At 36.3% G+C, this 24,951-nt stretch overlaps 1 protein-coding gene across 5 annotated transcripts in view; it reads right to left on the bottom strand.

The window, feature by feature from the left end:
* PEX5L (peroxisomal biogenesis factor 5 like) overlaps positions 1 to 24,951 on the bottom strand; it is a gene marked incomplete at both ends in the record, with an annotated part of 101,174 nt that overhangs the window by 6,692 nt on the left and 69,531 nt on the right. For 3 of the 5 annotated variants that reach the window (XM_082766849.1, XM_082766851.1, XM_082766852.1), the window contains 5 exons: positions 6,047 to 6,142; positions 11,933 to 12,029; positions 13,172 to 13,298; positions 14,379 to 14,588; positions 17,339 to 17,450. In XM_082766849.1, the coding sequence (XP_082622975.1) occupies positions 6,047 to 6,142; positions 11,933 to 12,029; positions 13,172 to 13,298; positions 14,379 to 14,588; positions 17,339 to 17,450 (642 nt within the window). The remainder of the gene's footprint in view (positions 1 to 6,046; positions 6,143 to 11,932; positions 12,030 to 13,171; positions 13,299 to 14,378; positions 14,589 to 17,338; positions 17,451 to 24,951) is intronic. The other 2 variants (XM_082766850.1, XM_082766853.1) reach the window with 1 other exon arrangement.

Below are 24,951 nucleotides of genomic sequence, written 5' to 3'. Positions count from 1 at the left end.
CCACTGTGTTTGCTAGAAACTGATGTGAAGAAACTGAAACAGGACAAAAAAAGAGGGGGGAATCCAAGATAAGGTGCTATTTTTTCTGCTGCCACATGTTAGTCATAGCCCTGAAATGCAGTCCCGTAGCAGAATATGTGCTAAGCACCGCAAGCCTTTGCAAAGTTCTCCAGTTCATTAAGGGCATGGCCAGTGTTTCAGTGAACCAGCACTACCGAGGGTGCAGTTTCATAGTTTGTTTATGTCAAAGAGAATAGCACAAATAACTCTACTGAGATATAGACAGACCTATTTGAGAGTGAGGTACTAAACAAAATTATTTAAAGTTGTTAGAAACTCGTCCAGGTAGTTTTGTCCAAATTATTATTGCAAGATCAATCACTCTTTGTTACTGCTCCACAGCCAGGCAAGATTTGCAAAATCTGAGTCTGTGATTGCATTACTTGCCACAGGCCTCCTTCTTAGGTGCTTGGAAAAAGGAAAACACAGACTATTAACTGATCCAGAATGAGTCAGCAATAAGAGCATTTGAGATGAGATATGAAGGGTTAGGAGGGCTTGCAACCACTATCAACAGGTGCAATTACTATAAATCACAAGACTGTTTGCAAATTGCAAGGTGCATTCCCTGTCTAGAAACCTGCCAGGCATTTCCCTTTGACTCTTCCTATGTCATCTGCCTCCTGATATCCAGGAGACTCAGACTTGCATGAATTATGCAATGGCAGGATCTGTGAAGATACCTGCTATGTTACTCTGTGGACTAGGAAACGAGTGTGAATCATTCACGCCTGGAGAGATTACACTCTTTTTAATAGAAGCAAACTGAAGGTGACAACTCTGTTACACAACAACTTCTGAGGATTCAAAATTTGCTTTCATTCCAAATTTGAAGGAAATACAGCCTTTTAAATAGTTGTGAGAAATAGCTGAAATGTCCATTTAGGGATTGAAAAGGCCAGGATAATGATTCAGATCTCTCCCTTTTTATCAGCCATGAGCAGAAGCACTTGAATCCCTTAAACTATCCTGTTCAACAAATATCTCCATGGTCTATTTTGCTTTCAGTGCAAATCTGTGCTGCATTGAAGAAGAAAATTACTTGACCGTGTTTTTACTAGAAGTAATTTGGAGATTCAGGATGAGGTAAAGGATTGGAAATTTCCCTTTTCTATGGATTGATATTAATATAACTATAGAACAGTAATTAGTAATGCCTTTTAAAACAGATTAAGTTATAGAACTAATGATATATATGTATATTATGCTTACATTAAATTTTTTTTCTTGCATTTTTTTCCCACAAAAATCATTTATATGACCCACTGACTTGGAAATGTATCAAATCACATTTCTGCTTCATATATAAAAACACAGTGTTTTTAGGTCTTAAATTCAAATTTAAATTCTGCTGCTTAGTTGCATATTTCTAATTCACACAGAAGCTCACTTTATGCACACTGTACTTAAAAGGCCAATGAATTACCATGCATTCAAATAACCATGATTAATGTTTATCTATAGTGAATCAAAAATAGAGGAAAAATGCATTGGGAAGTCCAGTTAAGCTATTAGCTCTCTTATTTCATCACATACTACTTGGACAGGGGTCAGGACCGAACTGTTATTTTGCAGCTATAACTAGTGATTTGCATGTTTGGGCAAACTGGATTTAAGTCTTTCATGTGGCTGTTGGGGAGGGAAGGTAGCCTTGCCTTGACCTGAAGAGTAGTTCTTATGATTTTGATTTTCCTCTTCATGTCACGATAAACCCTCAGAAACCAAAGTCTAGGAGAGTTCAGTTGTCTGAACGTCTCCTAGGGTGTGGTGGGAGAGCAACCCTACGACTGCAAGATATTAATATAGATATTATTAGGATATAATAGATATATATTAATACATACATATATGATTTTAAGATATTATATATTAAAACATTGAAAGTGACATGATGTTTCTCTTATCAGCCTTCCAGAGTTCAAGGGGATTAACAGAATGTTTTTCCCTTAAATCAATGTATATTAAAGACTATTTTAATTATTACATAACACCAGGTAGTGTTGAGATATCTTAAGCAACTCTTCTTGTCATCTTCTTATTCCTGTGGGGTTTCACAAGAACACTTTTCATTAGTTCAGACATAAGCTTATCCCCACCTGTACAGGTGGTAGTCTTAATGGAGACATTTGGAAGAAAGGAATACAGGGAGAAAGGAGTAAGATACATACTTTCTCTGGAAAGTCTCCGAGAGTTTCATAAGACTACCTTAGTAGAGAAGTTACTGTGTTCTACGACACTGACCCAAACGGGACTGTGTCCGTACTTCTATTTTCTAAACGTATGAGATGTAAAAGCCCAGATACTAAGGGTCCAGCCATCTGAAAGGACAGGACCTGCTGGGAAAGTCTGGAGTCAGGTACCGTACAGTTGTACAGTGCAGGGACTGATGAGGAGGGACAGCAGGACTGTGAGTTCCCTTCCATTTCAGAACTCCTGCAGAAGCTATGGCTTCCTAAACACATTCAGTACATGCGGGTTCTGAAACCACTACAGCAAAACTGCGCTGAGGAACTGGATCACTCTCAGTCGTGGCACCTGATAAAATGCCATAATATTGCCATGGCAAATAACAATGTCAATAGCAGAGCAGTTTAATGTCCTTGAAGAAGAGGAGCATAAATATTGCATGGTCTTTATTAAAGGCCTAAGGCTATTTCAGGTGTCATTAGTGGCAGTTTTTCCATTGACTTCAGTAGCAGGAGGGCTAAATTAATATTGAATGCTTCTGAAAATCTGGCTCTGGATCAAGACTCCTAAATCTAATTTTAACTCTATTTGCTATGTGACTGGTGCCAATTATTTCATTTCAATGTTTTTCCTACCTTAACGCTGGCAAATTGCTTTGGACATATCAAAAGTTTTCAGAGCAGTTGAACACGTTTAACATGTTCTCATATCATCTGCAGCCTTTGAGTGAAATGACAACCAGGAAAAACGTTTCATACCATCTGACTCCTTCCCTGCAGAATATTCTGCATTTTGTCAAAGAGGCTGTTTTTACCCTTAGTATTTTAAAATATGCTGAAGCAGTGTCTCAGTGGGAGACAAAATTTCTTCAGATTCTTTACTTCCTGTGATACAATGGTGGGAGTGGATTTTCAGAATATTGATGGCTAATTTTTAAGTTTACTGGTTTTCATCACTTTTTGAATGGAATTTTGCCTGTCCCATACTGCTAAAACTCAGTTTGCAATGTTTCTTGTTAACCAATGCATAAAAAATAAAGCTGTTGTGGATGTACTTCCTTTGAATTACTGCATAAATATGTTAAATTTGTGCACTTACTAATTACTACTAACAAAAACTTCGTTGTCACAAAATTTAGCAGTAATATGTTCTGATGCTTCATAACAGTATATTTATTATACAGTGAAGACTCATGTTGCAAATAAAATGATGCTGAGAAGGACAGTTTAAAATTTCTGTAAGCTCACAAAACAGTGTGGCATCTGCAATTTAATATCTACACCAGGGAAATATGGCATAAAAAATATTAAAATTGCTTTTTTTCTGTGTCTGAGACATTTCTCTGTTGGAAGTTTTTGCACTTTCTTGGTTTCATGTTTTTTTAATTCTAGCTCACCATCAACAGGATGGTGCAGGATAAAACAATCATATTAACAGGATAGATCTGAGTTCTATGCTAGCATTTTATTTATTTATATATTTTTAAATTCAAAAGTTCTGACCGTTGGTAAAAAAACATCTAATTACTAGAAAAAATATTTTAGACCATGTTTGGTATGGCACTTGGAAATCATGATGTCAGGCTAGTTGTGCTTCCCTCAAGTGTATAGTAAAGGGACAAGGAAAAAATCAAATCCAGTTTCCAGAATGAGAGAAAAGGTAGGCAAGTCTGCAAGGACCCAATCAGCGCAAGTGAATCTAGATCCTCTGTAGTAAAAAAGCTAATTTACTTACCTCTTTATTCTTTAAGGAATCCCCAATGACACAGACATCTTTAAACCTACTTAAGAAAGAATTACCTCACAGATTTTCATTAATCTGAGAGTTTGACATCTTAAGACCATTCCCAAAGCTCTAAAGTGAATATTGGGTGGAGCATAAACTTTGGTGTCTTCATTTACTGATTTTTTAATTAATTCCTTTCAAAGCAGGCAACGGAGAGCCTCAGATTCACTTCCTTTTCTTGATCAGTTTTTTGGCTAATGTTACCCCTCGGAACTTTCCCAGTTGAAGAATATTACAGAAACATCCAAAGCCTAAAAGACGGATTTTTGAACATTATCTATTCTCTGTTTAAGAAAGCACTAATCTTTCTGAGATGGCCTGCAATTTATTTCAATTTATTTCAATCACCTTAACTTTCTTACCACTTCATTTTTGTTGGATGAAAATTCAATGCTTTTCAGATGCAAATGAAAATAACTACTCTATAAGATCTTGAGGAATCCTTTCTATTTTAACTACCTGGTCTAAATTTCTATTTTAAGCAGAAGGAATTACTTAGACTTCCATTTACATAGGGAAACGTTTAATTAGAATCTTTTTAATAGCTGTTTGCAAGACTACATTAAAGCATTTTAATAATCTTTGTTGCCTCAGAATGACCTTTTAATGTGCAGGCTCTTTTTACAATACATTCTCTTCCTTATTTTATTCTGCAAAGTAATTCAGTAGAGTCTGGTAATCTGTCTAAGAAATCCCCATCACACATGGTTTCTGGGAACTGCAGACTGACACCATTTGCTTAACCACTAACTGTAATGCAGAGATGTTCACCATCAGATTCCCTGTCTCAACCACAGATTACTGCACATGTCCCACCTCAGGGATCACATTGCAGTACAATTAGGAATGTTTAGAAAATTTTGGTGACCTGAAAGCAAGTCTCTCATTTCCTGCCAGGAACAAGTGTGTATGATGTGCAACATCAAAAAAACAAACAAACAAACGAAAAACATATTCATCACCAACAGTTATTTAAAGTTGTTAATCTAATTGGTCAGGAAAAAAGACACTTAGAGAATACAAATATATAAGCTATACATTTAGTCTGTAGTTTATAAAACAGCTAATTTACTGATGGTGCCCATTTTAACCTTGTAAACTGAGATGGTATTTTCCATGCATTAAGATCCTGTGAAGCCATGTAGTGTTACCTTATCATATCATGAAAAATTTCCTTCAGTGGGAAAAATCCCTCAGTGAGATGCAGCTGTCATGGCTGTTTGTGGCAAGGGGATTTTAAACAGTCATGACTGAACCTCTGAGAAGATATGACGCTCAGAATTGACAATTGTACCTTATTTTTTAATGGATTCTGTTAAAAAACCTGTATGCCACCTTGTCTTAAGACTGGTGCAAGATTTCAGTTGGGAGTGGTGGCATAGGACAACACTTGAGACATTTTTCATTTAGAAAAGTAGAAGTTAATGAAAAAAAAACAGTAGATAGGAGAACTATTTGAATACCTTCACCTTTTCAAACTAAATTTCTTTATCAGGAGGAGAGAATACTCTGATGTTTAACGTTCTATCTATAATTCTATTATAATTCTAATTATAAAAATGCACTGGTTATGGTTGTATGTGCAGTTACTCATCCATTACAGCAAGTAATCATTCTCTTTATCAATGATTCTGAATTCCAATTTCAATGTGGAGAATTGGCTTGTGTCTGAGCTGAAATAACTGCACACACTCAGTTGCTGGGGAAAAATAGTTTTCACTCATATACCTTCATTTTTGAAGTACTTGCATTATGGGGAATTTTTCTTGACCCACATGCTAGAGTAAGACAAAATCAATTTTGAAAAGTTGGTTCTGGCTCATGTCCATTTATAGCTAAGGTTGTATTTTTTGTTAAGAGAGAAACTGATATCTTAAATGAGTAACTCCAGGAACCATATCTTTTCTCTGCTTTGAATAATCTACTTCCAACTTTCTCCTCTTCTTGTGCTGCAAAATGAATACAAAATCCATAGAACATCAGATGAAAATAAGAACAGTAAATGAAATAATACCTCAACAGCTGCCTTTGCTCTTTCAAATTCTTCTTCCAAGGAGTGATTTCTAGAGAGAAGAGGCCCTCCCCAACGTTGCTCCTTAGCTGATCGTGCCTAAAAAATAAAAGAATAACTCAGAATAGGATGATATACTCTCTGCCAAATTTCTGAGTTATTTTCTTAACTGCCTGAAGCCCAAAATGGCCTTTTTCTTGGGCAAAATGAATTGTGTCCCTGCATGAATTCCTCTGAATTCGCATACACTGTAGAAAGATCATTCCTCATCAGAAGCAGAATAACTTATCTTTCTAGAATTTTCTTATTACTCAAGATGTGTGAAAGATAAAGAGACAGCCAAGAAAAGACAATGAGAGGACTGGGCTAAAAAGGGAATAGATGGCTCTTTTGTTAAGACTTTTACTTTAATTGTTCCTTGTCCTGTATTATGACTGTGGCAATGCATTCCACTCACTATATTCCAAGAAGAAAGCCTCTCATTTTGCCTGTATATATTGTGTTTTTCTTTCAGATCCTGCTTTTGGATCACATTAGAGAGATAGGTTTGGAAGGGATAAATCCATTTTACAACCAGTAGTAGTGCTCCCTTCTATACCTTACTATCAGTCAATCCCATTGGAAGTCCATAACAAGTTTCGCCCTATTCTCTTGCTAAAAAATATTATTAATGCTTTTTGCACAAAAGGCACAATACAAAAACAAACAGTATTCAGTGATGGCATAGAAAATCACAAAGTGGCCTAATCTTGCTAAACAGAGCTCTGACTGCTAATCCCTTCTCTCGTGTTTGTCAGAGGTTGAACTCATAAGCCATTTGCCTGACCATGGTCCCAATTGCATTAATTTACATGATTATGTTTCTGATGACTGTACTTATAATATTCAATTGCAATACGACACATTGCTAAAAGACTAACTTTGCTCACTTCAGGCTCATTGGGCTGTATCTGCAAGTGCTGGAATTTGCTTTCTTGTAATGAAACATTCAATAACATTCCTGTGCGTTCATACAATGTGCAAAGCAGGGTCAGACGTGTCTGTCTGCCTGTGTATACTCATGCCTTTTTAACTAGAAAGGTGACACACTTTTATCAGTCTAGCCCTAAAGTTTCTGTTTTGTTCCTTCAGTTATTTTACTGATTAACATAATCTAACACATTTTACTGATTAACAGAATTTAGGGCAGAAGAGATAACTGGTTCAAATTGTCTGTTTGTTTCTAGGTTTTCTTTTGTCACTTGGACATCCATAAGATGAAAGTGATGTTCTACAGACGGTAAATGGAATTGTCTGGAATATATGTCTTTGAGGAATGTGCTTGGGTTTTTAATTAAAAGTTATCAAGAGACCTTAATCCTATCACCATGTTTGGAAATTTGTTTAATTGACCTCCTTGTTTGACTCATTACTTTTAATTTCTGTTTCCAGCTATTACTTCTTATCCTTTCTCCAGTAGTGTAAAGCACTTTTTAGTACCCCTTATTTTCTCTGTGGAAAGATACCCATTACTTTAATCTGGTTTTAATTATCTTTTAAATGTTATAAAGAGATTAAGATCTTAACTTAGCTCGTTAAGAGGCATTTTATTCAGATTTCAACCTTTTTGTGGCACTTTTACTCTCCCTCTTTAATTTATTATAGTTTTAATGTATAGCCATAGAGACAACAACAGTGAATACTATGGTCCAATACCTGACTTGCTGTTTCTTTATGCAGAGAGTAAGTGTTCTATCTCTCACTAATTATGCCTGCTTTTCTATGGTTTTCTTGTCACAGTACTGCATGGGGAGCACTCACAGTGACACGTTCGTACACTCAGAGCTATAGATCCTTTTCAGAATTGCCTTCCAACATAGCATTGTAAGTAGAGCCTGCATTCTCATTCTGTAATATATGAGTTTTCAAGCGACTGTATTGTAATACTTATTTATATAGGTGTCTTGGTCACCAGCTCATTTTCATGACTCCCTTGTTTACATTTTATTCGGTCCACTGTTGCATTAAATGCAAATTTCACGAGGAATGGCTTGCACATTTATTTTCAGATCAATAATATTGAAGATCATGATTTCTCTTTGTAATCTCAGAAGAATCCCCCCTTATTACAATTCCTAGTAAATAACTACTGGTTCTGAGAACTTGTTAGCTGGCCTTAATCTGTTTAACAGCTGCTTTATTCATTTTGCGTGGTACTAATTTTTAAATCAGAATATAGTACACTAAATCAAACATCTTGCTGAGTATCACACAGCAATGCTTATCAACCCAACCTGCAATCTGATCAAAGAAAAAAATCTGTTTTTTCTTGACACAAAAGTGTGTTGATAGACATTAATTATGTTCCTAGCCTTTTCACTATTTATGAGTTGACTCTTGCAAAATGTCTAACTACATCAGCTTTTGCACCTTTTGCTTCTAGTGACTGTAATTGCCTTAGGTCAAGGACAATACCATAAATCATGATGTTTAGACTGACTAGTACTGGAGAAGGGGAGAGAGTTTGTTGATGCAGTTGGAGAGCTGAGGAGAAAGAGGATAAGAAAGAAGTACAGAAGTCCCCTCCTCTGCCTCATATCACAGCATACACATTCTCCCTGCATAATCCCCGCAGAAATACCTTCTCCTCCATTAAATGCACATCTGCTCTCAATCAGAGGGGAAAAAAGAAGTAATTAACAAAACCCACATAAGCTACATTTGCATATAGACAATGCAGAGTCATATTCTGAGTTGTGATATCCAGAAATGAAAAACCCCATGTGTAACAAACATGCTGCCTTTTGCTAGTGCAGGAAGAGAAGGGATGGAAATGGAGTGCCAGCACTGAAGAATTTCACCTCTCCATCTGGTGATGGACTGGGACTCTGCAGCTGTGACCCTTAAGGGGAGCCCAAGGTGTAGTATGGGTCGGAGTTGAATGGGTATGTCTGAGGCATGGAGAGCCTGCATACACTGTGGTCTGATATGCTCACCGCTCTACAGCGGAGGTGTTGTAGTTGATCACTGGCTGCTGTCTTCAGGAACAAAATCTTCCATTCCAATATATTTGCGCACAGTTTCCTGCACCTGTAGTCTGCTTATGTGCTGTTGGACCTTAACTGTTGGTGAGAGGCTTAAATTATAGTCTTAACTTTTGAGCAGGTCTTCAAATAATGAGCTAAATCTGTCCCTTGTAACTTAATTTTATTAGAGTAACTGGCACATCCAAAAAGAGACAGGCCATTTGTCTTACCGTATGTATCTGGGAGAAGAAGGGAATAAATCATGCATTCTAAAAATTGCTGCCCAAAACTGCACATTTCTAAGATTTACAGGCTCTGAGATACACCTTGGTCTAAGTGTAGAGATAGTAAAATTAGGTATAGTTTGTAGTATGTCGAGGTTTCTTGTATATGCATTCTGAGTGAGCAATGAAGCCCAAGTTTTAAACTGTATTTTGAGAGTTAAAACATAAGCAGAGTTTATGCATATACATTTTAACATATTATCTCCCTCTGCAGTTTGTAACTGTTAGAGAGAAAATAAACCTTCAAAAAAAAACCATCACTATAGGATATTTGTACCAATAAAACCGTAACAAGGAACTTTCTGGTATGGCAGATAAAAGAATGAACAAAGATACTTGGGCCAATACAGCTTAAGAGTTAATAATAGGAAACATATGATGTGAGCAGAATACTAAGAAGGAAGTTGGCCACATCCAGTGACAGCTACCATGCTATTGCCCTTTCCAACATTCAGAAACATTTCTTCCTCATTCTATGATTCTTATTAATTCAAAGCTTGCCTTTGTGATTTTATATGACATAAGCACTGGTAAACACAGGATTTTGTTAAGGAGATTGTATAAGTTTAAAGAAAACGTAACCTAGTTGCTTAGTATTTCACTTTGAGGAACTAAATCTAATGTCAAAGATGAGTGATAAAGGCAATTGTCTCAGCAACTACTGATGGCTAACTGCAGCAAGTTTGACAAGATGAAATCTTTAGGGTATGACAAAATCTGTTGCATATGCAAAGGTTACCCTTAAATGAGATTGACAAGATCTATAGAGGACAAAGTATGGTAAACATATGCTTTGATAAAAGCACTACTATTGTGATTTCTTTTACAAGCAGATTAAGAACTCTGTCAAGACAGATGAGCCTGGTTGTTGGGAACTGACAACTTTGACAGTCCAAGTATAAGCAGGATGAAGCACTATTAACTACCAGGTCAACAACATTTCATGACCTGAGTGGATCATGAGTTTGAAAAAAAGGAGCTTATGATAAAGCAAAACAAAACATGAAATATACCATTACATCAGATAAGAATCTTACTCTGCTTCTCTTTCAAGTTGGCTGATTCAATTTAAGATTTTTAAAATTTTGAAATACCATCCATTTCATAAAATAGCATGGAGACTCAAAGGATTGAATCTGTACTGAATTAAAAATGTGAATTTTTGCTTCTGCAGTTATTCTAGTAGAATAGGAAACAGACCATATAAACTAGAGGTGCTGTATTTGCAACTGTTTTTACAGAAAGCCACAGAATTAAAATCTGTGACTGTCTACTTGATTTAAACAGATCTAGGTTAAACATAAAGATGGCGTTTAGATCTATATTAGGCTGAGGAACAGCCTCCTAAAAAGTGGTTTGGGGTACTTGAAGAAAAGATGGACAAATCACGTGAAAAGATGCTGTCCATCTAAAGATATTATGCAACAGATCATTTCCATTACTAAGATGTATAAGTATTGTACAGAATGAAAAAAAAAGATCATGCATTAGAACTAGTTAAACTTTCCATGGGAAAAATAAAAATTGAAAAAAAAATCCTGTTTGTAACGTAGAAATGGCAGGAAAGCAAAGGAGACTTTTTTTCCCTTAATGAAAACATTGAAATGAGTCTTGATAACTAGGTTCTATTTCTGTTTTCTGCAAAAAGTGGTGCATGATCTCCAAAAAGGACATTTGGCATTTTGGTGTCTCATTTTTCCATTTTCAAATGGGACTATTAATTTTCATTAATTTCCAGATATTACATCTAACAGAAAGGTTTTGAAGTGCAGGCTTAAATATAGCTGTAGAAAAATTGAGAGAAAAATTGCTTTCAACTATAAGTGAATCCACCAAACAACTCGCTCTCACCCCTGCCAGTAGCATTGGCTGAACTTGAAAACTTTCAGTTAAGAAATAAAAAACTGGAAATAAGGTGTATAAGCAATCTGCACTATATGAATGCATATATAAATGTATATTTGTACATATGTATGTATACACACATATACACATATATAATGCCATATGTCTTCAAGTAATTTCCATAAGGACCTGTTCAATATACAGTATGCCAGTGGAACTGGGCAAATCTACAGACATGCACCCCAGAGCCCTCCTTACTGGAGTTCATTTTCTGGCAGAAAAAGTCCTGTGAACACACTGTTTTCCCACATGTGGAGATAAACTACTAATGAATGTTGGCCTAATGGTTCTTTCCTGTATTCCTTTGCCACTTCCCAATTCTGGGTATTCCTGGTTGACCAAGAGACCTTGAGAAAAGCTATATTACAGGAACAGAGAAACATAAGAAGTTTGATTTTCAGAACTGGAGGAAGGGAAAGAAGATACTGCTGTAAATTATAGTTCGATGTCTTTTTGTACAGGAAGGTCACACAGTTCACTGCAGTGTTAAACTCTGAATGTTTGATATGCTGACAGTTATGCTAATTTTGTAATATACTAATTTGGAAGCTGTGTGAAGATTCAGCTGTATGAGGCTTTTAACTGATGATCCTGAAAATTTCCCTTAAATAGTTTTTTCAGCATGTGAACAGTTAGCCAATGAGACCATTCCTACATGCCTTTTTAATGTTACTAAATCTACCAATTCTTCTTACCTGTATTGCAGGTGCAAGTTCTAGTTCTGATGTTGAATCAGCGTCCAAGGCACTCTTGACATTAGTCAGCTCAGACTGTGATCTATTTTCTGTGGACCTAGAAATAATGTATTTACATATTCATCACTGCAGACTAAGATGCTCTGCCTTATCTATTTCAGGTTCATAGGCTCACACAGACTAATTAGGTTAACTCTTTTAACTTAATTGTTTAACTTGGAGATATCAAAAGTGCCTGGACCCTTTTTGGTGTTCCTGCTATTCCATTTTTCAGTTCTGTGCAGACAATAGTAATGCAACAAAACAGAATCAGGCCTGATTCACCAGTAAAGCACCAAGCACATATGGGCATTAAACTTGCATAATGGAATGGAGACTTTGCCTGTACCACTACACTTCCATTTCATAGAAATGCAAAATGAGGTTTAGGCAATGACACAAGAATGTAACTGCAGTCAGTGTCTAAGAATCAACAACCACATTGCAAGACTTCATCCTGGCTTATGTGCCTCTTTGTGCCACAAGATCCTATTTTCTTCCTTAGAAAATGAAGCCCTGTAGGCTAAAATCAGGTTAACTGAGCGAAACTCTTCTGTAAAGTTCTAAGTTAATGAAACACTCAGCTAAAGGGCTGGTTAAGACACAGGATGAGCATCAGTTGGTCATGAATCTGCTTCTAGTGTATGAAAATGATAATCATGGTCATGCATAATGCAGCGAATCAGTGTTGCTTACATACCAAGAAGACAGCAGAATTAATCTACGTGACCTGGTTCTAAATGCAAAGCCCAATTCTTCCCTCTTTTACATCCTTTGTAGTTTTAGTAGAACTGCGTGGAAGAAGTAATACTTGGCTTAGATATTTTTTCTTGCCTCTTCCACACAGAAATTCTGCCCTCTTGATGGCAAAGAAATTACACTGGGTATCCAGTGACTGTCAAATCACTGCAAAGTATCTTTTTTTTTACTAATTTTACTCACATCTGTAGTCTTTTGGATCACTGCATCCCTCTGTGGAATTTTCACCACTATCTATTTAGCAACTGCACCTGCTATTCTTCACAACATTAAAAATTGCTGACAAAATGTAATTATATAGTATTTGTTTATGATACATTGTCCAAAATGTCTGCTTGCATACTTTCAATGTAATCCTAACAGATTTAATAATATGACTTGTCATTGTTAATTAAGAAAGCTAGACTGGAAATATTTTTCTCAGAAAAGCAAAATTTGTACCATAAAAGCTCTTTTGATGGAGCTCTAGATGATGATGAGGTTCGTTCTGCCGAAGGGTGGACTTTGCAGCTCCTCTCTCCATGAAAGTTGACATCATCCCATTTCTCTATCTGTGTCTGAATATCAACTGAAAGATAACAAAAGAAGATATGAACCTATCAAAGAAACCATTGTTTCTTGAATTAATTCCCCTGTGTTAAATACAAGTTCAGAGGAAATTGTGAAGCCAAGCCACTGAAGACTACTTTAATTACGGTCCAATAAACAGAAATGTTTTGCACCTTTCTAGCTTATATTCTGTAAAAATACATTTGAATTTGCAACATTTTTCTAAATCATGATTTTTAAGGCCACTAAAAGCAGATTCATGGTCAGAATGCCAGTGGAAATCTTGATTTAAAATTATTGGTTTGCATGTAATTTAGATCTGTTGATAAAATTATACTGATAGGAATATATTTTAATTTCTTAATTGTATTCAAATTGTATAAATAAAACTTATTCTGGTGACTGCCATTTACAAATAACTGTATAGGCAACCAATAGGATTCACTCATATGTTGGACTTGACTTGCAAAAATGAGATATTCAGCTCCTGTTTGATGATAAAGTTATATAAAAGAAGTTCTATGTTGATGAAAGGAAAATTTGCTACCTTGGTATAAATTACATTTACCTTGCAAATTTCTCAGTTGCGGTGCAAGTAATTTAGTTTGGATGGAACTAAATTAAATTCACCTTTTTCAAAGCTCATCTATAGATCATGCTTGGCAGGATATTGAGTTGTATTCAGGTTTTTTGTTCAATCTGTATAAATATAGTTCTTCTGTCCAGAACTTTTTTTCTCTGGCATGCATAGGTGAAACAGTACTTAAAAATTATTGTGTATTTCTAACATATGCAGATCTGAAAAGGACACCCAGTGTGGGCTGTTTCTGATCTGTGCCCTTTATTGGTTTCTCATGATAGCCTTACAGATTTTTCTACCGTTTTACCGATCCTGATTTTGAAAAATCCACTCAGAACTTTATTTGCACACTTCCTAACAATACGTATAATGATAAAGGTAAAATGTTTACACAAAGTTAAGTTTACACTCCCTGCTAAAGTGCAGTGCAATGAAAATTCAGATCTTGCTCATTATTTTGTGACATTAACGAGGAGAAACTTGTGCTATGTAACACTGATATCATAGCTACACTCTTACCTAAATCTAGTGAAGACTTGTCTGAAACTCTGATGGTCTGGACTTTCTGCTCAGTGTCCACATTGATAAGGTCAGAATTGTCTGTCTTCTTTCTGTGGGTTGAAGCTTTTAAGCCTTCACCTCTTGATGGATTCTCTGATTTCTTTGCTTTGTTTTGGGTTTGTAAGACAGGTTCACTAAGATCCAAGAGATCCAAACCTGTTGATAACACTTAGAGACAAAATGGTAGAATTCAATGTTAATTCAAATAACTCACATTTGGTTGGGTTTTGTTTTTTTGTTTGTTTAATTGGAAAAATAATTATTAAGTTTATGTATTTTCATTTGGCTATAGTAGATGTGTATTTCCTGCTAAAGAGGATGACCAGCATACTCAGATATGACTAGTGATCCCAGGTGCTTAACTGGATGCAGTTGTTTAAAAAAGCCTGATTTGCAGGAAAGGCTTTTGCTCTGAAAATCTTCAAAACATCCTCTTAGGTCTTAGTCCACAGTTTTTCTTATGTTGTGAAGGTTCCCTGTACAATTGAGTTTTTAGATTAGATTTGGCTTAATCTTATGCTTAGAAAATACTGGTAACAGCTGCTTAGGTTGTTGTGTGACATGCCATTAAGGAAAAAGCTGAAGAATAGACAGTTTTCTCTAACATGTCACATTCAGAGATTTTGTTTTCAGAGATGCTGAATTATGCTTTTTTTTCATTAAAAAACCACTTTAAAAAAAATCTTTCTAAAAAAAATACTTTGAACCAATCTTTTTTTTTTTTTTTTTCCTAGTAGGCAACTCACCTTAGTTTCCTAGAACTATTCATCTAATTCATTGCTCATTAAACCATTAATTCATTTGTGGTACAAAGGACACGGTTTAGTGACCTGACTCAGTAGGTCAGGTTGATGGTTGGATTTGGTGATCTTGAAGGTCTTTTCCAATTCTGTAATGCCATGGTATAAGGTAAAAAAATATTCTAACCTTTGTACTTTGAGTCTGGACAAAGCTTAAAGACTACAGAGGGAAGTTAGATATTTTGTTCTTGTAAATTCAGTGAGAGTTTGACTTCTTTCAGGTTCTACTAAAAATTGTAGTCTAAAATGTATTTTCTGTCATTAATTTAAAAGAATTGCATGTAAAATCAGGTTCCATCATACATATTAGAACATGTTGATTGACAAAGCAAATGTAATTGTGAAGTTAACAAGAACAATTATTTCTAAATTAGGAAAGGAACTGGAGAAAACGAGCTACCTTTGCTTTGCCCATGGTTAAAGTTTGGCAAAAAGCAATACATTCCACTATTCTCTGAAGCCTCTGTCTGTCAGTGATGCAGAAAATATATAAATAAAAAAAAAAAAGGTGAGAAAGAACGGTTGTGCTAGAAAAGCTTCAAACAAAGGAAGGTCTAGCACTGAGAATATGATCCTAACAATGAGAGAGCTGTGCATCTATGCATGACTGAAAAAGGGCCTTAGATTCTGACAGTAAAGATTTTTGCTGTGCTGGAAGAAACAGGGTGCAGAAGAATATAGCACAAAAGACAATAACATGATACTTTCTTCCTGCAAACAAATCTGAGTTGCCCCACATTTGGCCAACTTTTTTGGTCAAAAGGGAATAACTATGGTTAGCATTTTTTTCTATTGTTGTTGCTGTTTGTCCTTTTCATGATAAATATTAACTATAATTAGAAATTCTATTGCTTGCTCTGTTAAAGGCCATTGTATAAGCCAGGCTTCAGTCCAAGTTTCTCATTTATAAGTTGTTTGAAGTGTAATATTGGAAATTCACACAAAAGACAGGAAAACTCCCTCCTCTGCATTATCAGTTTACAGGGGAGGTGTTTTTGACATATATATTAATGTTATCTCTTGTAGTGCTTTATCTATCTTGGTAAATCACCAGATTTCATCAGTCTTCACAAAATAAAAAACTTATAAATAAAAATCTGATTAAAATGCCCCAAATCTAACAGATATTCAAGGCAGATATAGGATCTTACCCAGACATAAGATACTTAATTTTTTCAACACCATCTTAAACAACTTGAAAACATTTATATTAATCCCTGTAATATCTGTAGCTGTATCAAAGGAAAAAATACTATTTACAATTGTTAATTTAATTCAGTGTTCCAGATTTGCTACTAGAAACCGCATACTGCTTTAGACACATTAATTAGATGTGAAGATAATCACCCAGCTGTTAATTAGTCATTTAGTTATTTTAATAATTTGGATGTATATGGATTTTAATTAAATGACTTCTAACGAGACAAACCATTTTATGAGACTGAAACAGAACATAGTAGCACTATTGATTTTATGGTATCTCAGTAAATCAACTCAAATGCTTAGATTACCTTTGCACAAACACTGAATAGGAGACTGCCAGTTTCTACAAACACATCCAAAGGACAATACACTTTTCTTAATTCAGAAGGCTTTCAGGATTTCTTCTTAATTATCTGCTTTACTATCTCACCACAAAACAAATCAGACAAGAAATTTCTTGGATCCTTTCAGTACTGAAGTTTCTGAACTCAAGTCTGGATAAACTGTTTTGATCTCTCTTCCCTTTTTCTCAGACATCCACATCTTTCTAAAGAATGGGTTTGGTTAAAACAAGAGTGAATGTGGCTTATCCATCAGTTATATTTTTGTAAAAACAAAGATTGAGAATTTGTTGATCTGCTACATACTTCCTGTTGAAGTTCCTTTAATTCAAGCTCAGAGATCTGCTGGAATAAATATGATTTGGATCACATCAGATTTGCCCTGAAATGTAATAAGCAATATTTTTTTCTAGTAATAGATCAAACAATTACAATTTAATATCGGTTTATAATTTTGTGCAAATAGTATTTGTTTACAAGAGACTAAAAGAAATTACTTGACAAAATGTACCACAATTAAAATAAAACTAAAATTATTTCTCTTTCGTGAGGGATGGTACAGAATTTTGGTTACCTGCAGTATTTGATGTTACAGGCCTTGCAACAGCTTCTGGTTTAGCTTCACAGAGAAAGTCATCAATGGAGGGGCTCAGAAGTGGTCTGCTTTCTTGCTGCTCATTCACCAGCTGACAACAAAAAATCTCAGGATCACAGAGTGTTGTTGGGGTACACAATTTGAACAAATAAAACATTTTTGTACAATATCATGTGCTTTATTTTAGATTGCTAGAGAGTCAGAGATTGTAATTAAATGTACAAATAGCTCTGGGCTTAAAATTAAAAAAAAATCAATGTAGTCACTCTCTTGGGGCAAAATTATATTCTAGTTTTAAAAATTGCACAAAAATAAAGCAGCAAGGTGATTTCATTCATAGCAATTATTGTAATATATTGCTCCTGGGCTGAAGTATGCAAGGTCTGATGTAACTCCCTTCAAATCAGTGGGTGAAGTTGGCCTTCTCTGTCACCAGGAGACTAAGCAGGGCATTTTTAACATTTGGAAGTGGTCTTGTTTTCACCAGTAACATGCCTCCCCACAGAATTCCTACAACACCATTCCATCTAGAAAATATGCATTAGCCCATTAAACAATAACCTGCTGAGATGGAAAACACCTCTCTGCAATACAAGGACATATGAATGACAGTGGATGGACTCTGGTGAATTTATGAAATTCCTGCATGAGTTTTGACTGTGTGAAGACTCATAATTTGTATTTTAAGCAGTTTCCTCTTTTTATTGTAATTGCAGGAATGTATTGGTTTTCTGCTACCTAAAAGAAATCTCCACGTTACAGGCTTTTCATGTATTGGGTATTAAAAAACCTAAACAGTAAAAAAACAGTCTCATAAATAAATGTCTCCTCTCTACAATCCCTCTCTGATGGCAGGATCAAGACCTACGTTGTGCTGGATTTATGTCTGATGGTATGGCCTGCATTTGCTTTATCTTTAATAATATGAATACATGTGTTTCCTTTGTTACTTTCATCTGGAGCACTTTCAGCTTCACCTTTATTCTCTCTCAGCTCCGTCTCTCTGTCCTGTTTTTGCTCTTTTTCCACTGTTGTAATTTTGAAATGTTCTCTGTGTATATTTGAACTTTTAAATTGAGGATGCTAACATGATCTAAAACTGGTAAGAAAAGTTATTCCTTTATCCTAATTTGATGTTTATTAATTACTGGCATTTAGCTACTGCAGTAGTGGGGTTGCCTCTACATCTTAGGTTCACTGTTTGTTACTTGGTATTCCAATGTCTCAAGGAAATACTGGAGACTATAATTTTGATGGGTCAAATATTTAAGCTGGTACCCAAAGCTGACTGACTGTATAATATAATATTCATTTGCCCAGAATCTGGCCTGTAACATCATTGCTATATGAACTAGCAATTTACACAATTAACGTGGAAGATTGCTTGCCCAACTGTGTGTAGCAGAATGTGCAAACTGGGAGCACTTACTTCAGAAATCTGGCAATGACATTGTTCCAAACTCTAATTCTGCATGTGCTAGACCTAGACTGCAGATACACCTTACAAGCGGAATAAATAATCTGTTTTTATAACTATCTGAATTGATTGCTCATACTGCTGTCTCATTCATCACACAAATGTTACTTGCTTAATTTGTTAAATCTCAACACCTGTTTTGAAATTGCAGTTATACCAACTGCACACCTTTGATTTTTATTAAAAGTGGCTCTATATTGCCTACATTATCTCTAGGTGTATACTTTTGCCTAATACTGATATTTAAGACTTAAGAGGACCTAGTACATCTCTACGCTATATATGTATTCTTCTGTCTGTGATTTGGTGATCGTATCTATTGGTGAAAAAATAAGGGTGGATACCTATTTAATCTTTGTCCAAACTACTTTCAATATTTTAAAAGTTTTTCTATGACCAACTCCACATATCAGCAAAAATTGTTCAAATACCTTTTCTCCTAGGAACTAGCATCAGTAACAGTGGATGCAATTTTGCAGTAAATTGCATGTTCTGGTGAACATAACGTCCATCAGAAAGTTTGTAAAAGTCTATGGATCAGCTGGATCTTCAATGATTTATTTTGTGATGTGCTAACAGCATGAAGAAAAGTTTTACATTATTTGGAGGGAATAAAGATGAGGTTCCATAGTAATAAGTGTAAATGTAAAAACTTCATAGGAAACACTGGTTCTGTATCTATATGAGCATATCAGAAGGGTACACTATCATGTAGGATTTAGATGCTGTTTAAGTTTTGCATTACCTTCCATGAAAATTTTCTTTAATAGGAAGGAGGGAAGGAGACAAGGAGACAAGGAGGGAAGGAGGGAAAGCAAGAAGGAAGGAAAGAAGGGCTAGAACAAAAAAGATAAAAACCTGAATTTCTTCAAGATTCAGCCAAGTATGAAGTAGCAGACGTCTTTTTTTTTTTCTTTTTTTTTTTTTTTTTCTCTTTTTTTTTTTTTTAACTTTTCAAAGGTGGTTATCACATCACCAGTCATTTCTTTATTATGTTGTTTATATAATGATGACCAGCCCAGCCACACGACTTCTTAGTTTGGTACCAGAAGTGTACTGATAAAATTCTACCATCAAACTGAAAGAGTTAGGCAGATATCCACTTCTTCATAATCAGTTTTACCAGTGAACACCAAATTTGATTTTTACTAAGCTATGCCTTTGCAGTGCACTTGCAGCATTTTTATTTAATTAGAAAACAAATAAATTCTTCTCTGATTCTGTCACTATGTGAACATATACACTATATCAGAGATGGGCCATCCAGATGATCAGAGGAATAAAGAACACATTTTACAGGGACTCTAAAAGAAGTTGACTTGCTTAGGCTAACAAAATGAAGATTGAGTAAGGATATAATTATTATTCTTGTATATGTAAAGAGAGAGGGGTTGTGGAAGTGGAAAACTATTTCAACAATAGAAAAAAGTTGGCATCTCAACTGGCCATGAGTAGATTTGGTGTGGAAATTAAAAGAATTTTAATTCTAACTATCACAGCAGTGAATTGAACAAACAGTGTAATTTTTAGGATTGGGGGACAAAAAGCCTGGCTTTTTAAAGTGGCATTTGAAAAGCTTTCTTCATGGCTGTTTATGACATGACTGGTTTTGAGAAGTGGGCGATGACCCAGAGGATTCCTCCCAGTAGTGTCCTATGCTCCTATGACTAAGAACTGGAAGCTGTAGGAGTGCCTTTTTAAAAAGAATTGTGCCGGTGAAAAAGTGTGCTTTCAAATGAAATATCTGGGTTGAAAAATGAAAACAAATACATGATCAAGTCTACTTATTCTCAATATATACAAACTACATAGCAATAGAACATATTGGAAAAACGTTTTTGATGTGAGGCAGCTATTTCATGATGAATCAAACCTTAAGAGGTTAAATAGTGCTGTGAGTGGACTTTTTGCAGCAGTTAAGTAGTCAGAGGGGCAGTTTGTAACATTACTGTGTATGCAATGCTATTTGGTAAATCCTTGGTCTCACACTTTGAATTTCATTTTGCTGTCTCATATATTGTACCAAATGTATCCCTCTTTTAACTCTACTCAAATTATTAGAGTTATATCAGGCATGAATTTGGAGTAGTGTTATAAAACATTCATGAGATGAAAACTATTATCTATATTAAAGTAATAATTTATGGTTCTCAAGCACCTTTCAGGGTGAATATCACAGAATGCTTTAAAACATTGATGAATCAAGCCTGGCACCACCACAGAGCTGAGAAGTATTATCTCTGTGTTGCAGACAAGAGAAGCAAAGTGAAATTAAGAAAGCCGACCAGCACCATGCAGTGCTGGAGGAAGAGGCGCTGGGAGTGAGAGCCAGGCTGCTGGCAGTGCACCACCGCATAATATTTATGTGTGCGATATTTGTACACACGCCAGGCTGTATAGACTCAGACTGTAGAATTATTGATTTCTGAGTACTAATTTAGCCAGTGAGTACCATAAATTCTCATAATGTCTTTAAGAACTTAATTTTTCTTTACAGAAAATATTTTAATTAAAGAAAAAAACACTCCCTTAACTGAAACGTATCTAAAATTTGTGAAGGGTGATATTTCCTACTATCAATACATATGAAGAGTCTCAACCATAGTATAAAACGCTCCTCATAAATTCAAACAAATTTTATGTGACTGACTTCTGCCACTGAGCAACACAACAGAAAAAGCTGCCTTTTTTCCCCTCAGTATTGCTATTGGACTTTCTCATACCAAATATTTATGGAATTTGGTGCTTTGGGAAAGAAACTGGGAGTGTCAGAAGCACCATTCGATGCCTGATATCAGCCCCATTCCTTAAACGTATTCAAAATGAGATTATTTAGTGCAGGTCTGAGATGAGGCACAGAGGCCTGGCCAGGAGGCAGTGGTGCCGTGCCAGAGGCCGCAGCTGCCACGTTTTACCTCAGCAGCTGCCAGGCAGGCCGGCAGCCCAGAGCACTGAGGGGCACCACCTGACCTCCATTTTCTGTGCCCTGTCACCCACCCCTGCCCCAGCTCTCTGCATTTATTCATCAGTATAATTTATTATCCACAGCTGCCTTTACTGATGAATTTTTCTATTTCCCCCTGCTCTGGCTTGGCTAGTGCTTTTCATTCTGCTCTCAGAGCTTCTGGGAGAAAATGGGGGTAGAAGCAGTGGCTCGTAGTAGTTCCCGCTCTGGGCCCTCCTCAGGTGTGAGAGGTAGGTGTCAGCCCAATGGACTGAACTGGAGTAACTGGTTTAAGGCTAAAAAAAAAGTCAAACTCTAGATGGGGTTGGGTATGGGTGTGCTAAGGCTGGAGGAGACACATTGTGCTGTGGTAGGAGCAGTAGCGGCCCTGCTGAAAGGGAGAGGTCCCATGAGGGGGCTTCTCTTCTCTTTTAGTCAGTATCCAGTCTGGTCCCAGCTTCCACTGGTTGCCTGCCCAACTCTTCCTATGCCCTACTGTCACTCCCAAAGCCTCCCATGTTGTATTTTCTCCCTTTGTCCCCATGGGAGTTCCCTGCTTCTTAAAAAGAAACAAAAACAATTTAGAGGATACATTGTCCCTGAACTTCTCCTCAGGCCTGGTTCTGCTTTAGGGGCCTTTGTGAGACTCAGTCGGCACGTAGCTGCTACTATGGTGACAGCTTTGCTATCCCATAAAAACTTCTATGGGACTTCCTTTTCATCCTGGGGTCCTTCAGTCTATGGTCTTAATGCAGGTGCCTGTTGTGGCAGTGATGTTGGTGGTATTGTGATTCTCTGTGCAAGAGAAAAGGTGAAATTATGTATGGTATCACAACTGCCATGGCTTTTGTTTTGCTTTGCTCCCAGACTACAAATTCTGTTGTGAAAAGAGATTTATGAAACACCTAGTCAGTAGCCTGATTTTTTTATTTTTATTTATTTTAGAGGAGGATGGAGGCAGTTGACAGGGTTGTGTCATGAAATGGGTCTGTGAAGTGTTTCCACAAGGGAGCTTACTTTGGCTGTTGGGTGGAGGGACCTGGAGCACGCCTGGTGCTCAGGGGGTCAGCTGTGAGGACTAGCTTTTTAACTAGTGTTACGTTTACAGCTTATGATGTTCACCTGTACAACCTGCCCTGATCATGGCTTCGAGTGCTTTGCCTTCATAGAGCAATGGGCTTACACCACGGTTGGAGGTGGAACATGTTGATAGAACTGAAATGCTGTTTTTATGTACTCTCTTACTACATTCCTATCTTACTGTGTTTGTGGTGCACCATACATGGTGTTTAGTTCCTTTTTTTTTTTTTTTTTTTTTTTTTTTTTTAATGTTAGTGGAGTGTAACATGCTGCTAGTCTTCAAGATAAATGATTTGGGAGCTAAATTGTGGGGTTCCAGTCAGGCAAAGACAGCTAATTAGCACCTATGTTTTGAGCACATAGTGAACTAGTTCTCTAAAATTAAATGCTTAAATTCCCTCCATATTCAGTAGGAAGAGATAAATGCCTCGAAAAGCAGCTCCAGAGGGAGATCCTCCCTGCTTAATTTAGGCTCTCCCTCAGGAGGCTCTCAAAGGCACCTAGCTTTCCCAATGACTATATATGGAACTTATTTTAGTAGGACTGGTTATATAGGCACCAAAAATGTAGTTGTAATTTGCTGTGCAAGCTAGTTGGATTGGATTCTACAAATTATGTCATCAGAGGATGACTGAATTATTCAAGGAATTAACTTAGAAAGCCCAAGACTACTACTGGATAAGCCCCTGTAGCATTCAGCAGCAAACCTACTCATGGGTATTGATGGCTTTTGCTGTACCTCTGCCTACACACTGTGCTTGGAACGCTGTGGTTGGGCTGTAAAATGGATCAGTGAAATATTTGACTCAAAAATGATAATGAGTGGTCAGCATATGAGAAAACTGGAGCTTCTTAATTCAGAATTTCTATAGGAGAAATTGTGTTTTTGATCTTTGCTCTGAGAAAAGCTTGTCTGCTGCTTGGGTGAGACTGGATAAGCAGGTAAACTAGATAGTAGTTTGTCAGTGCTATACTACCTGTTCTTTTAGTTTCTAACTCAACCTGAGGCATCACCTAAAACATGAACTAACTTCAATTGCTAATTAATTTATAAGAGATATATATAATTCAAATTTCTTAATAGATAAGTTCTCTGTACATATTTGGCATATCACAATCTCTGGTGGTATTCACTAAGATAAGAGGAAATGAGTGATTTCTATGGATTCATCTCCTTGAGTGAGGTATTTGTAAAAACTGACAAATGGGAACCAGAACTAGAAATTGAGGTGGTTGTTCTCTGAAGTATAACTGGAAGTAGTGTTTGTGGATTGCTATCTTGACAGGATAAGTATCAAGATACCTCCTTTATTGTCTCAGAGGGAGGCTTGGAAAAGGAAATCCTTATCAAATCAGTAGTTTCATGCCAAAAAGCACAAATTGCATGAGCTGTGTTTTTCTTTCCTTACTTTTCTAGAACATTTGTAAGTATTTCACAAGGAAAAATCATATCACTACCACTCCACACTTTTATTTTTTATCATATAGTAAGTGTGATCACTACTTGACTTCTGGAATCATGCTTGTGCCAGGGTCACACTAATCTTTTCTCTGTCACTCTAGTGTGAATTTATGTCCCAACAAAACTGACATGCCAGCCAAATATTTGGTTTTCACAGGAACAGAGAATCAATACACAGGGCATACAGTGTAACTGACTTCCACCTAACACAAATTGTGGGAAGCTCTAAAACAGAAACAAACTCATTTCACTCTCCTTCAAAGAGCAGTTTGGTGTTGCTACCTCTCTGAAGATGAGTTTCACTTGGCAGGTGATAACTGGTACTCAGTTGCTAAGTAGTAGGAAGTGTGTGCAGTGGCCTGTGAATCAGAGGTGACAATATCTTACCTGAAATCGCACAGGCCCAGCCGTTCCCTGAGGCTTAATGCTAACAACTGACCCACAGCTTGTGTGAAGGCTGTGAAAACTGTGGGAAGATTACTATATAGACATCGTATTGGATGTTTGAATTCACAGGAAAGTAGTGTTATTTAAAACTTGTGCCTGATGTCTCAATCAGTAAATGGTGTAACATGTTTATTTTGCGTCTTCAGAAACAGCACTTGCATTGATTTTGTGAGAGCTATTGC

Source organism: Aythya marila (genome assembly GCF_965140915.1).
Source record: "Aythya marila genome assembly, chromosome: 9".
NCBI classification, from domain to species: Eukaryota; Metazoa; Chordata; class Aves; order Anseriformes; family Anatidae; genus Aythya; species Aythya marila.
The sequence above is the reverse complement of the archived record's forward strand: the minus strand, read 5'-3'. Positions and strand labels throughout refer to the sequence as shown.